Here is a 15,769-nt window from a genome sequence, read left to right as displayed (position 1 = left end):
CAAAGACGAGGGCGGGGGAAACGGCCGTCGTCGGCGCGCGCGCTCGCCTTAAATGTCCCGTATGTTAACATACGGGGTGGAGGAGGAGGAGGAGGAGGAGGAAGTGACGTTTTAACGTTCTCAGCGGTCGGGTATAGAGCTGTGTGGGAGCCTCGGAGAGGACGGTGCGCGCGAGTCTTCGGCTGCTCGAGAAAGTGCTGCCGTGTGGATTTCTGCAGCGTCGTACGTTTCTGTGGTGGGTTTAAGAAAAGATTTGTTCCCCTTTTGGGGTCTCTGGGTAGCAGGAGCGGCCGCTAGAGGTTGTTCTGAGGTAGTTTCGTCCCGTACAGCGGAGGGTCGGGGAGGCGTTTCTCGAAAGACTGCCATTATACGCCGGATGTTCGTGACAGGTAGGCCCTGGCTGTCGTCTCCAGAGAGGCCGCTCCTCGGCAGGGCCTTTCCCTTCAGTGGGGCTGCTTTGAAGGCTAAGGGTTCCGTGGGGCTGGGGCGGGAAGGAGGCAGTTCCTCAGAATCGAAACCGTAACGAATATATTTGGGTGTGGTTCGAGCTCTGCGCAAGGGGACAGCGATGGGAGGCTTTTTGGAATCATGGTGGTCTGGGCAAGGAACAGGAAGTGCGCACAATCTCGTTCCTTGGCGGGCCTAAGGGCTGCTCTCGGGCAAGACTCGCAGCTCCGAGGAGCCCCAGCCTCTCCCCTCCTCCCAACCCCGCGAACTGTGAACAGAGACGGCCTGGAAGGTTTGTACCAACAATTCACATGTCCCCAGCTCAAAGGTTGGAAGCAGGCCTTTGGCTAGTTGCCGACCAAGCCAGACATCGGAGTTGCCAGCCTCTCTGTCAGTACCTCTTCCCGACAAAAGTGTGGTGCTCCCCCCACCACCACCCGGCTTCCCCTGGGTTCAGCTGCCAAACCAGCCTTTCTCATAGCTTTGGAGCTGGGAAAGTGGCAGTGAGTGCCTGATGTTTTAGTCCAGGGGTAGGCAACCTAAGGCCCGTGGGCCAGATGTGGCCCAATCGCCTTCTCAATCCGCTGCATCTCTGGGTTATTTGTGGGGCCTGCCTGATGTTTTTACATGAATAGAATGTGTGCTTTTATTTAAAATACATATTTGAGTTATTTGTGGGGCATAGGAATTTGTTCATATTATTTTTCAAAATATAGTCTGGCCCACCACATGGTCTGAGGAACAGTGGACCGGCCCACGGCTGAAAAAGGTTGCTGACCCCTGTTCTAGTCCCTATTATGGAGATAAGGCATTTATCAGCTTAATTATGAGATTGTATGTAACCCTTTTCAGTATAGCCCACCCAAAGTGGCACACAACAGGCTTGACTTAATAGATATACACTGTGTTGTGTACCAAATGGTACCAAAAATCCTCGGGTGGAGTTTCCTTGCAGATAATCTGGTTTTACTGAATTCCTGGAGATGACATGGCTAATATATTTAATAGACAGATGTTGAACTTCCCATCTTTCTGATGAGCTCTATCCAGTGTTAGAAACTCAGGTGTATGAGCTAATTACCAAATGGCACCGTAAACGTGGGTTATGGTCACCACAACAATGTCTAGGTGCCATTTTCCCCCAGTGGGGTTTCCTATTAATATTATTAATTTTATTTATATACCGCTTTTTAATATAAAGAAAAATCTCAAAGCTGTTTAAAACCTCAAATAAAAATCCAGAATGAACAAATTCAAGCTTCAAGGAAAATATTTCAGATCCTTCTCTAAGTGACATTTGGCTTTCCCCATGTTTATTTATCTACTTAATTTATAACTGCCCAGTAGCAGAAGTACTTTAGCAGGCCAGTGAGGTGTAGTGGTTAGAGATCAGGGTCAAAATCCCCACTCAGTCACGAAGCTCACTGAGTGACATTGGAGTCAGTCACAGCCTCTTAACCTACCTCACAGGGTTATTGTAAGGATTAACTGGGGAGGGAGTAAAGCCTGTACTCTGGAGAAAAAGGTGGGATATAAATGCAGTGAGTAAGCTATTCTGCTTAGCTGCTTAAGAAAGCCGGCCAGATGGAGATGTCAGTTGCCAACGTGTCATTGTTTTAAGTCCATTTCCTATTTCCCCCTAAAATATAATTTTTTTTTTCTTTTTTTTACTGCTGGCACAACCTGGATCGAGATCTTAGTTGAGCTATCCACTATGACCCTAACACCTCTGTTCTTGGTCAGTCACTGTCAACTCAAACCTCAGTAGCATATACAAAATGTTAGGGTGTTTTGCCCCAACATGCATCACTTTAGCCTTGTTAACACTGAATCAGATTTACCATTTTAATGCTTATTCCCCCTGTTTGGAGAGGTCCTTTTGGAGTGCCTCACAGCCTCTTTTAGTTAAAAATTACCCAGAACAACTTGATGTCCTCAGCAAACTTTGCTAACTCATCCCCAGGAAGGGCTAGAAAGATGCTCTGTCTCATGTGTAATAAACAAAAATCTGCCTTATTCCCTTATGGGGTACACAAGAGCCCTCATAGAGTCCTTCGCAGGTTCTCCATTGGTAGGAGTAAATAACAGAGGCCAACCAGAGAATATTTAGAAGCAAAGCAGTTAGTAAGCTTGATCTTTATTAAAGCTGTTGCAACAGGGTGTTTGCCCACCACACAGGAGAGTAGGGGTAAGACCTAGAACAAAGGAGTGCCTCCCCTTATTTGGAAATTTGAAATTGCCCATGCTGCTGTTCAAGACCACCGCCAGAAACATGATACAAACATCACAGAAGGGGTGTAACCCAAGACCACCACCCCAGATACATCATACCTACATCACACAAAAAGGCGGTCTCCAACAGCTTGTTTTTCTCCTGCCTGGCTCACCAGTTTATATATGATAATGCCTTATCTGATTTCCTTTCTTGGGTAGCCCCATTCCTTTGAGATGGTAAATACTTAGTTCCTGAATTTCTTACGCATATTGATAGTGTGCTCAGCTTAACAGATACTTGCCAGACTGTATTTACAGGGAGGTGTACCAGTAAGTCCCAAAGAGAATTGGGAAGCTTTTCCTATTCTCTTCTCTCCTTGCAGAGAAATACTTGGTCAGCTGGGAGTCAAAATGGTGCTGCTTCAGACATGTGGCCCATACATTCATGTACATGTTTGCTTGGTACACTTACGAATTATATATTATATATATAAAACCTTAATATTCTTAGAACACATGCTTCAGACTTGGGTTCAAAAAGCAGACAGCACACATCCAGTAAATCTCACTCACTGTCACAAATAAGCAGAAATGGTTTTCTTATCTATTTCAAATATAAGAATATTTATTCTGCTTGCACTCCTCTCTCCATACTAAATATGCCATCAGATACGCAAAATAAAACCAGAATGGGCAGATACACATAAAGGGAACACGCCCCAACACCCACCCACCCCCAATTTCCAGTCTGTTCTCTCCAATCCCAGGCTCAACCTGCATTCCTAGGGAAGAAAACAGCAACAATGCAGCAGAAGCCAAATAAAGGGGGCAAACCTTTATTCTTCCAAGCAAGCCAGCAAAAATATGAGAAGACATGAAAGGCAAAGGAAGAAAAGGGGCACTGCTTGAGTACTAGAGACATTTCACTTTTGAGAAGCAAGATCACCATTAGAAACCCCTTAAATAATCAGCCAGCACAGGAAAATCCCATCACAACTTGGGTTTGTTTGGAAACCACAACATGTGCTGTGCCCGCAAGAGAGAAGCAATCCATGTAACGGTATGAAAGCTTCTCAGTTTGCTTACTTCAACTCTCCTCCCCAGCCAGAAGAGATTTCGATTACAAACTACGTGACTGGAAATCTCAAGTTTGTCACAAGGGGGCGCTCTTGAGTAGCAGAAAGCATCTGGCCAGGCTGGGCAAAATAGTTGGTGCCAAAAAGGTTATAGCATGTAGACCAGGGGTCAGCAAACTTTTTCAGCGGGGGGCCGGTCCACTGTCCCTCAGACATTGTGGGGGCTGGACTATATTTTTTTGGGGGGAAATGAACGAATTCCTATGCCCCACAAATAACCCAGAGATGCATTTTAAATAGAAGGACACATTCTACTCACGTAAAAACATGCTGATTCCCAGACTGTCCTCTGGCCAGATTTAGAAGGCGATTGGGCCTAATACGGCCCTTGGACCTTCGTTTGCCTACCCATGTAGACCTTTATGCTGGACATGCTCTGAGCTTGGAACATGTCAACAACTTGTGCAACTAATTTCTGTGCTGCATTGCCATCTTTTGGCTTTGTTTTAACTCTGTACATTTTCTGTTCAAAAAATGATATACCGGTATATTTTTGCTTCATATGGATCAGTAGCCATTGCTTGTGCCTGGGCTTTTGCAAGTGCTCTAGCCCTATTAATATCAGCAGCCTAGACATTTGTTAGTTTGGAAACATCCTTTAAACATTCCCTTTGACAAGCTAAGCACAATCTTGTCTCTTGGCCAGTTCAAAATGCAGTCTCTTGCTTCTTGTCTTAACTCCTATAATATTCCTTATCCCTCATCAAGCTTGAGCTGCTAAGATTGATACCTCTCAAAATCAGAATGTTTTCTTGATTCAGTATTTCAGTGCTTTTAAGGCATTTGCAAGGGTTTTATTTGCAGTATGCGTAGATATTATTTATTTTCCAGTGTCCTATTGCTAATAATAGATTGTAGGCAATTTTAATTCCTTCATGCTGAGGCCTTGGTGATAGTTGGGTAGACTTGATGCTTATTTGTGCATTGAAAGGGGATGCATACTGGCTTAGTTCAGTTCTGAATCTGTTCTCTGAGCCAGGAATTGGGGCAGAGACACCAAGAACCACCAACCATTCCAGCTGCAGCACAGCCCAGTTGACTAAGGGAGAGTTGAACAATGTGAGAAAATCATACTCAAGAGGAACAGAACATTTGTTTTTAAAAAAATACATTCACATACGACAGTGTGGGTTGGTACAGTCTTGTGTTTTGTGGCTAGTCACTTGGAAATAAGTATATGGGCAATCTATGTCATGTGTCAGGATTTATCATGCATTTCTTTTGTTCCTAGAATACTAGTTTAATTGGGAGTTTGGCCTCTTCTGCTTCTATGTACCATGAGCCCAACTGATGCCAAGCGTTGTGCCAAGCGCAAGAAGAATAAGAAGGGCAGTGGCCTTGGCTTAGCAAGTCTTGCTGGTGCCCTGGAGATCAAGCCTGCAGGGCCTGCTGCTTCAACCCCTGCTTCTCCCTCTTCATCCCCATCAACTTCCTTTGTTGCCTCCTTGCAAATGGCTGCTGCTGCAGCAACAGTTTCTAGCACCGGAAATGATCTGGCAGCCACTCCTGTGATTTCCAGTGAAAGGATGGGGAAGACCGAGATGCCCAAAAAGCGTTGTGGAGGGACAATTAATTCTAGACAAACACGCAAGCAAAGTAGAATTGCTGCTTCAGCTGCTGAAGCCGCTTCACAGGCTGCTTCACAGGCAGAGCCAATTGACCTCGAAGAAGGTGCTTGTGAAGAAGTCGTAGACCTTACTTGTGAATCTTCAGAACCAGTAGTCGTTGATCTGACACACAATGATTCTGTTGTGATAGTTGAAGAAAATGTTCGACAAAGAAATCAAGAGTTAAGAAGGCAACAACTGCCTGACAGCTGTGTACTAAGTAGTGATGACGACGATGCAAGAGATAATGATGTGGTGCTGACCGGTACATTGCCCAGAGAATTAGAATTGCTTGATGATGGAATTTCAAATTCACGGCGTTCAGGTACCGTGAGTTGTCCAATTTGCATGGATGGCTACTCTGAAATTGTGCAGAGTGGGCGGCTCATTGTATCAACAAAGTGTGGTCATGTCTTTTGTAGTCAGTGCCTCCGTGATTCGCTAAAAAATGCTAATTCTTGCCCAACTTGTAGGAAGAAGCTTGGTTACAAACAATATCATCCAATTTATATATGAAGCTTTAAATTCTTCTCTGAAGAATCTAACTTGAACTTCTATGGATCCTGCATAAACTTATACCTCTGCAAACAAAGGGTTATAGATCACATATGTGCCCACTTGTGAAGTTGATTTGTGAACTTTTCTAGTTGGCCTTTTTATTGGCCAGTCCTACACATGGGTTTTGTTTTGTTTTGTTTTGATACTTGTACCAACGCATTTGCTAAAGGACAGTATGTGAGAAGCAGCTAGTGTTGCTGTGTTACTTTCAAAGAACTTGATTGAAACCTTTGCAAAATGTATTGACCACTTTGGGGGACTGTGTGAATGCATTTTGTTCAGGACTTTGAAGTCATTATGATCATGATAGTACAAGTAAAAGTGGCAAACGACTACCAAACCTGCAACTCTGTTGTGCTGTTCACTCTTTAAGAATTGATACCAAATGTTATCTGTTTACCCATGATGAGCCTCCTTTTGTGGAAACTTCAGAATTTCATATGGGACATGACTATAAGCATACTGCAACTCACTTGCAATATCAGATGTGTAAATACTGTATTTGGATGCATTTTTAATCAACACAGAAGACAAAGACTATCTGTAAGAAATACCTGGCTGTTACAGCCATACCTATAAGCAAATCTTGTATGTGCACACCTTACATCTGGAGGGGGGGAGGAGGTGTGGTTACTTATCTTGGCCCTGTTAGATACTCATGCTATAATGCTAAACAGCTTTATATCAAACAAAACACAAAAACCTTAATGATGGACCAATTAGCTAACATTTTAAGAATCTTCTGTTGCGGACATGCTTAATCATAAGCAATTCAATCTTCAGTATTTTGAAAACTGTCACATCATGGCCTGCTTGCCATTTGACAGTATTCAGAATGCTGTGCAGCTTTCTCAGATCTGGTGCCCACCAGATGTTTTGGACTGCAACTCCCATCATCCCCAGTTAGTACAGTTGTTCTGACTGGGACTGATGGAAGTAGTAGTCTGAAACATCTGAAGGGCACTGGGTAGGGGACAGCTCATGCTATGTGGAATTTAGTTACTAATTTCAGAACTAAGCATTTTCTGATGACTTTCTATTTTCATGTGTAAAGCCGTGGCATATTAGGTTCATGGGATTTCTATATCGCTGATAGATAAGTTTTTCATATTCATTACAGTGCAGCTTGGAGTCTGTCTGCAAGTCCATTTTCTGAGCTTCAGATTATTTCCTCTGTAAGGGAAGCACTGGAAATTGCCCCCACCCCCAAAAAACAACAACAAAAACCCAGTACATCCATCAGCAGGGAGAAAAGAGCTGTGCAAGCTGCACAAACACAGGCTCTTTCAGGAACATACTGAAAAAACTGGAAAGATGGGTCCTTACCTACACTAATATGCAATAAGTCAATTAAAGTGTACAAAATGTAATAGTATAAGATCAGAAGTATACAAATATTAGCAAGCATTTAAAATTGAATATTTGCTCATTGTTGGAGCTGTAGAGAAAATTTTAGATGCCTTCTGACCTCCTGGGTTATGATAGAAAAACTAAGTTCAGAAGTCTAAATATGCAGAAAATTGTACAGTTAAAGGGTCATGATTTTTAGCTTTCACTGATATAGGTATCCTTCAAAGGTTCTGGCCTCATCATAGGTGCTTTAGGCATTTGGCTCAGGGCTGCATCTAAATGACCAAACCATGTGATTATGCTACCAGTGTAGCTGAGCACTTTAGATGCAGCATGTGGTGCTTTCAGATTTGCAGCTCCTGCACCACTAATAATTTTTAAGGGCCGCAATAATTGTATAATGGAGTTTGAGAAATGTTTCATTTAATATCTTTCACCAGCTTAGCAAAATATCTCACATATTGGGGATGCTTTGGTTCTTCATAATTCAAAACTGAATAATTTCTAAAAAGTTCAAGTTGGCAATTTTCTAGTAACTGGTAAAAGCCATTTCAGTAGGCATCTAGAAATGTATCAATTCAAACATCAGCCATTAAATCTTAATACTGTACACTTTAAAGTCAATGGTATCCATCTTGTCAGAGACAAGACTTGGGAATTTTAAAGAAGTAATGATGCAGTTATACAGAGAGTTACTTGTAAGTTCCATTGAACTGAATGAAGCTTACTTTTCATCTAATGTGTTGGATTGGGCTGTACATCAGGAGTTATAAATGATTTAATAAACCTGTTTCCCTAGTCTTAAGGCGAGGGTGTGCAATTCATGCTTTAGTAGTATATTATTTCATATGGTACCTGAATATTTGATTAACAAATATTTGATTAACAAAAAAGGGTGCTAAGTTTGAATGTTATAGCTACAGAGCACACAGTTTGTAGCACTAACTTTAAATTTAGCACACTGTAGCTGCACCTGGTTGTGGCTTTAAACAATAGGTTAATGTTACCTGAATAAGCCTTGGGCTCATCAATTGCTCCTTCCCCTTGTCTGTGTGACAGTGAGGAAGCTTTCACTTTCACTTTTAATGCATTATGTCCAAACATAGGAAAATGTTTAGTCTTCACTAAACAACCTCGGTTGTTGAAACTAATTTGTTCTGGAAGACAGTTTGACTTCCAAAACGTTCAACAACCAAGGTGCAATTGCCGGTTGGCAAAATCCATTGAAAAATTGGAGAAACTCTCCTCGGAAGCAGCTTCTGAGGCGCCTTGGAAAACAGAAGCATTTACTTCCGGGTTGTTGGCGTTTGAAAGCCAAAATGTTCAACTTCCAAAGTGTTTGACAACCGAGGTTCCACTACTATACTAAAACAACCCAAGTTCCACCACAAAGATGAATTGTTTTATTAATCCATAGTTGAGATTACCCAGTTTAGTGTTTGGACATAATGCTAGCACTGTGGTTGATTTATAACAGAACTGACATCTTCCATTACCCTCTTCACTGAAAGCGTGGGGAAGATAGCACACAAGCCTGAGGCATGTGCATGTAACACTGAATCATAGTTCATTGTTGTGTCTGAACAAGGCCATTCTGTCTTTTGGTTTCAGGGCAAGCGATACTGGCTTAAGATGCATGGATTTAAGAACGAATAGTCAATTCTCTGTTGCCTCTCTTTTCCATTTGTAAATTTGTATATTTTTTTCTTATTTAAATGTATTCCTGTGTGTATATCAGCTTTGCTTTTTGGAATCTTAACTTGGCAAATAAAATCTAGGCAAATAAATTTTAACTGCAGATGAAAATAAAGATTTTTCTCTTCCTCTAAATTGGCAGGGGGAGAAACTTGGATCCTTAAAGGTATAGCTGTTGAAGAACACAAGCACAGCTTGCCTCTTAGTTTGCACAATACATGCTGGGTTATATCCAATGCAATGTTATGCAAGGCAAATTGGCAGGAGTTGGAAATATTGGGCAAAAGTCCCAACCCCACATTTACGAAGAGTCTGACATGACTAAACGACTAAACAACAACTCTGTCTCAGGAAAGCTTTGTCCTGAATTGGATACAACCTGGTATCTGGAATTGGCCATGGAAAAACCTGGAGTACTGTTCCTTGGACTATTGGAGGTGGCACTTAAGTTACTGGATCTTGCCTGTTTCTGCAGTCAGTAGAATTAAGTAGCTAATATTTTCTTGGATTGTGCCATTGTAGGCTGCAGGTAAAAGGTGTATTTCTGTTATTACATTTACCTGTAGCTCAGGAATGGGGAACCTGTGACCCCAGAAGTTGTTTTCCTCAGCCAGCATAGCCAGTGGTTTGGAATAGAAGTTGTAATCCAATGAATACTTGGTGCGCCACAGGTTCCTCGTCCTTGCTCTAGCTTTTCCTCTTTACAACAGCAAAAGTATATGAGCCAACCTGTGGAGGTATGAAACTAGTGGAATTGCTCCTTTGCATCCCTAATTGGATTGGTTTGCTGCATCCTGAATTGAATGGCTGGAACATAAAAGAGTGGGTTGTAAATAAGCAGCCACAACTACAAGTAATACACCATTTATTTGGGGTACAAAAAAATGACTGGAATTGAAGCTGATGTTGGCTCCTAGTTCTGACTCCTTATGACACAAGACCTGCAAAGGCTTGAATAAAGAACTGAAATTTGTATGCCACTGAAATCCAAAATAAACTTTGACCAATCAATATCCTACATTTCCGACCATTCCCAAATTAGAAGTTGCAGAAAGCTGTAGCTGGAAAGCCATCTAGCACATAAGCCCCTTATAAACTGAATTCACATCCATAAAATATGAGTGCCAGTGTGGAAGAGTCAAACCTCGGCTCCCGAACGCCTCTGTTTTAGAACATTTCAGCTCCTGAGCATCGACAACCTAGAAGTAAATGCTCTGGTTTTTGAATGTTTTTCGGAAGCCGAACATCCAACACAGCTTCCACTTGAGTGCAGGAGGCTCTTGCAACCAATCGGAGGACGCGCCTCAGTTGTCGAACATTTCGGAAGCTGAACGGGCTTCCAGAACAGATGACATTCAACAACTGAGGTTTGACTGTACCTGTATAGTGGTTAAAGTTTGACCAAGTCTAAGAAGCTTGGTTCACATTTCTGCTTAGCCATGGAGCTAACTGCATGATCTTGAAGCAGTTACCATATCTCAGTCTTGCCTGCCTTACAGGGCTGTTGTGAGGAGAAAAGGAACCATGGATGCTGTTTTAGATGAAAGGTGGTAGTATATAACAAATGTGATAAAACTGAAAATCTACCAACAGAATAATCTCATGCATCTGATGAAGTGGGTCTATAAAAGCTTATGTCGTGATAAATTTGTTTACCTTTAAGGTGCTACAAGACTCTTTGTTACATGTTGGCTTCCATACTCAATTGCAAATGCTTATTTAAAATGTAAGAGGAAAATAAGAATCCCTGTGACCCATGCAGGTGGGATAAATAAAAGAATTGGTTGGGTGCCTGGATTCAAAACATGGAGCTAAACTCACTGTCCAGCAGGAGAGAGCCCCCCAAGAACAGAGTTTAAATTCACAAAAGTCAAGCAGCAGTATAGCATTAGGAATATAGGTTGTTAGATCCTCTGTACACCTCTTGCAATAAATAGACCACACACAGTTAAGTAAATTTAAAAATACTTTACTTACAAAATGTTCCAAAGATCACATTCATGTATTTGTCCAAGCAACTGCAGAGAGCGAGCACAGGCAGAATACTCTTGGGTAGAAAATACATAAAGATAGTTTCAAACATCCTTTAAAATTGGAGCTTGCCAGTTACATGGTGTAGAGAGAGAACAAGAAGAATAGGCTTCTCTCCCTCTCTCTCATCAGAAAAGAGGGTGTGTGACCTAGCTGAGCATAGGAATCTAACCCTGTTGTCTTTGACCCTTCATGCACTAAGTAGCACTTGGGCATAGTTCTGTTTGACTTCAATTTCCCACATCAAAAACAACAAAAACTACTTGAGTTTACAACTATGTCAGGTTGGATAGTGGGTTTATCGGTGGCTTAATATTGAGCAGCTTGGAGGAAGGAGGAATACACATAGACTGGGTTATATCTAATGCTGTGCCAGTGGGGTTCTGCTGATTCAACAAGACTTCTATTCTGTGCATGTGCACACATGCTGCCAAGTGTGCTGCACAGGCTCTCCCCACCCTCTGGAGCTGGCGGAGGGTGCACATGGGGATTGGCAGGGAAAGAAAGATGTTGTGCACACGAAAATCCATTATGCCTGTGGAGCTGCAGCTTTGGAAGGGGGGGGGGGTGAATCAGAAGAAAGTTGTAGAAAGCTATGCTTGGTTTTTTATTAGGGGCATGTACTGATCCTCTTCTAAATGTTTATTTAAACTGAGGGGGTCTTCCTTGGATCTAGTAAAAGGTATTGGACTTGAAAACCGGCAGCTAATTGATAGTTTTAATTAAGCTCCACTTTTACCCAAAGCTATAAAGAGTTATCCAAACCAGGATGAATTTAAGAGTTTATGAATTAGATCAAACTAAGGAATTTTCTGAAGTAAAAAGAATTCAAAGTTGCTTATTCAATGCCTGAGTTACACATTTACACTTATATGGAGAAGAGAGTGAACTTACATTCCATGGAAGTACCTCAACTGCTGTCTGAGGATGAAGCATAAAACTACTCATTTAAGTGCTGCCTTAGAAAAGAGGATTTCATTTGAAGTGTAAGCTGCTTCAGATCTGGTCTCCTTTGTTAACAAGTTTTATTATGGTCAATAAACTTCACTATGGCCAGTTTTATGTAATCTGGATCTGTCCGCTGCATTGCATCTCATTTTCTTTTGTGCTCTCTTTAAGAATGGTCTGTTTGAGAAAGCATAAATTGACAGAACAATTCTTGTCAGATCCAGGCTCTCTTTAATGTTTCTGTCATGTGCACAGGTCTGCAGCCCTCTCTGAAATAATGCTTTATATCTTTGTTCATGAACAGTTTATCTCTCATTTTGTCCCTCATAACAAGGTCACTCAAAGCATTTAGTGCAGCTCCTCCCCATTTGCACAAGCACAGATAACTCTGTGCTGGTTCCCGGAATGTTTTGGCAAATGGCAGAACTACTAGATGCAGCATGCCTCCAGAAAGGGGGTGTGTGTGTTTGTTTTCTTTTTGTTAACTATTGACATTGTTTGGTTTCTGCATTTTCAATTAAAAGCATGGAGGAACTGGCACCTGAGAATTGTGATGAATGTCTCTCAGTCGGCTTCAATCTTTCACCCATCTAGAGTTGGCATAGCCCACTCTAGTGGGTGTGGTCACCCTATACTCCCAACAAGAACACTCTTGCATGTGCATGCATACAGGTGATACTCAAAAAATTAGAATATCGTGGAAAAGTTCATTTATTTCAGGAATTCAACTTAAAAAGTGAAATTAACATATGTTAGTTATCTCCCTGTTCAAAAGATTATCAATCTGATAGGAGACAATTTGCATCTCCATTACTGTACTGAGCTGGGAGGAGTAGTTTAAACTTATATTTCCTGCCCTGTTTCTAGTTTAGTTTTGTTTTTGATGCAACCACAAAAAATTGAGGGGGAGGGACATAAAAAACTGCTTGGAGAACCACATCCAGCCCTTGGTCTAGCAGCAATCTTGCACATCAGTAACTCATAGGCATTGCTTCCTTGACTTCTAATGACATCACCAAAGTCAATAATTAAAAGATACTCAAATATTTATAGAGCCATTTTTTCCCCACAATGCTGGTGTCTGACAAGGACAAGTAAGCAAGATCTATCTAAAAATTCTAGAGATTGTGGGGTGGGATGTTGAAATCTTAGTTAATGATCAGCTTGTTTTTCAGATTTGGCTTTGTTTATGAAGAAAACTTAGTTTAACCGTTTTTAGAAACTGATACCAAAAAGGCTATTGACACTTATAAACAAATCACAGCACGCACGTGCGCACGCACACACACACACACAAAGACACAATAATAAATGCAATTTAAAATTGATCTGAGATTTAATCTAAAAGAAGTTGGTCGTCTTGAAACTAAAGATTAAACTTAATAATTATTTAAGAGAATTAAAATTAATTAAAAGAATCAGCAATTCAGATTATTATAATACTTAAATCGAAAGAAGGATCAGGAGCCACCTAATTGTGCGGACCGAAGCTTAATAGCAACAGCACAAAACTTTGCCACCGCAGCTGTGACCTTAGGGTTGGCATCTGAGAAGAGCCAATGAGTTACAGTGTTCATCGGAACATCCAGGAGACTCGCATAGTAGCGGAGAGGTAAGTTCATTCCGTAAAGCCCTATAAAAGTGGCCACAGAGAAGCATTTGGTCTGTAGTCTCTACTTCTCCGGAGTCGCATGGACAGAGTCTCGCCCAAAAGAACCCCCCTATACTTCCCATCAAATACGGCAGATGGCAGAACATTATTTCGGGCCAGTGTGAACGCCGTTCTGTGGGATGGGACCTCGAGCTGAGTAAAATACCTAGCTGGGAGTTTTAAGTATCTCCGCTCCTCTGGTGTTAAAAAAAGAGGGACTCCGCTCCTCCGGGTGTTAAAAAAAAGAGGGACTTAAGTCATTTTGCCTCTCAATAGCCATTATCCTCTGCTTGACTAATGATCTTGCTGTGTTGTAACTATGTGAACAAAGGTAAGCTGGATGTAGACCTATACTCGTCATCTTGTTTTCTATGGCTTTGCTCCAAGAGGAGCTATGTTTATCTCTTAATATCAACGGGGCAAGGCCCTGAGGATTAAGATGAAGTTTCAGCCAAAGGTTACAGGCCTGCATCCAGTCTCGCCTCGACACAGACCATGCCTGTTTCAAGACAAAGAGCAGCATTTGGCACACATGAAGGCACCTGGAGGGCTGCTCTGATAAATTTTGACTGGACCCCTTCAAGAAGGGCCAGATTTGGTGGGGGGGGGGCAGCAAAAGGTTATAGCAAAGCCATTCATGTTAGATTTCAAGGCAGGCTGTGTGAAGTAGACTCTTCACTTTTGAAAAATTGTAGTGACCTTCCTTTGCCCTACAAAATCAGTGCTACATAGGCATATTTACATTGGAAGGTACTGGAGAGTTCATGAGATTAGGATTCCAATTAATTTCTTTTTTATTTCATCGGTTTATTCAGTAAAACAATATACAAACATTTAAAATAAACTTAAATAGCAATACTTAGTAAGTAGTTCAAGCTTTTGGTATAAGCAATTTATCCACAACAACTTAATTATGTCCAGTGTTGGGGGCGGGAGAGGTAAAAAAAAAAAAGGTGCCAGTACTCCATAACAATGATTATTGTCTCACACACACCCCAAAAGAAAAAAAGAGAGAAAAGCCCTGATCTTATTTCTCCATATTCACCCTTAAGGAATTTTCATGCTTCCATTTAGTTAGTTTCTGGTGAATCCTAACCACAAATCAGTCAGATGAAAGTACTAGAATTTAAACCATTTTCTCCTCAGGTGATTTCAGTTCAACAATTTGGATATAACCAAGATGCAGCTCAATCCTACTTGTGTTTACTAGAAGTAAATCTCAGAGTTCAATAAGGCTTACTCCTAAATAAGAATGCACAGGCTTGCAGCTTTAGATTAACAGTACGAATACCAGAACCTAAAAAGATGGCAAATTATAAATCTAAATCTAAAGGTCAGGGTCTATATACATAAGACGTTATGTAAAGGCAGGATTTGGTCAAAACAAACAATTTAAACAAAAAAGGACACATCACACCATTAAATGGAGTAAATATTCTAATAGAGGCAGAGCACTCAGAACCTGGTTAAACTGTTAAAGCCAGTAGAGGCCCTGCTAGAATACACTGTCACTTGGCTCTGAAAAACCTAGCACGCGGGGGGGGGGGGGGACTATCCTGCTTCCTTGGAGGAAAGGTAGGATATATGTAAAAAATAAAATGAATATAGCATGAGACACTTTCCCCTATTTCTGTTCTAGGGCATAAGGGAATTTCCCATTACAAACTGAAAATTTTCCACTTCAAAATTTCCCAGAAACCCATGTCCCTGATGGGGAGTAACATAGGCTTTCAGGGCCAAGTGACATTCTGTAGTGGCTTTAGTGACAAACATAATTAGGTCTTGTTTTGTTCTGTATCTGTATTCTAAACTCAACTAGTGTTGAAATCAGCACAAGGCTACTTTAAAATTGTTTAAGGAAGCACTGACTACTGAATTAGCCTAATTAATACCCACCTTCCACTCTTTAATCACCTTGCTCATAAGTAGGACTGATTGCTCTTTTAGTCTTTATTACAGTTGAGCAGGTGTTTGGATGGAAGACCCGGGAACCCCATGGAAGTACTTTGAATTCCATGCTGGATATAAACGTCGTTGCAGAGAATAATAGCTCCCTCACAAGACTAATATTATTGTGCTAGGGAGTTGTTTTTCCTCATCCCATGCTTATTGTGTACACTACAGGAAGAAGT

The 15,769-nt window shown here is 41.4% G+C and overlaps 1 protein-coding gene across 2 annotated transcripts; it reads left to right on the top strand.

Annotated features, from left to right (window-relative positions):
- The first annotated feature begins 100 nt into the window (after nucleotides 1-100).
- On the top strand, nucleotides 101-7,260 carry RNF4 (ring finger protein 4). 2 transcript variants are annotated; one of them, XM_033155301.1, is made up of 2 exons: nucleotides 101-235; nucleotides 5,029-7,260. In XM_033155301.1, the coding sequence occupies exon 2, from the start codon at nucleotides 5,075-5,077 to the stop codon at nucleotides 5,918-5,920; it is 846 nt and encodes a 281-aa protein (XP_033011192.1). In that variant the 5' UTR covers nucleotides 101-235; nucleotides 5,029-5,074; the 3' UTR covers nucleotides 5,921-7,260. The 2 variants fall into 2 exon arrangements, with proteins under 2 accessions (XP_033011192.1, XP_033011193.1); XM_033155302.1 differs by lacking the exon at nucleotides 101-235 and adding an exon at nucleotides 249-389.
- The last annotated feature ends 8,509 nt before the right edge of the window (nucleotides 7,261-15,769 follow it).

This window comes from Lacerta agilis, chromosome 7 (genome assembly GCF_009819535.1).
Source record: "Lacerta agilis isolate rLacAgi1 chromosome 7, rLacAgi1.pri, whole genome shotgun sequence".
NCBI classification, from domain to species: Eukaryota; Metazoa; Chordata; class Lepidosauria; order Squamata; family Lacertidae; genus Lacerta; species Lacerta agilis.
Note: the sequence above shows the minus strand (reverse complement) of the source record. Positions and strands in the feature narration are given on the sequence as shown.

Bases quoted from the DNA above. Each gene is read 5' to 3' on its own strand.
- RNF4 (XM_033155301.1), top strand. From the start codon at position 5,075: ATGAGCCCAACTGATGCCAAGCGTTGTGCCAAGCGCAAGAAGAATAAG.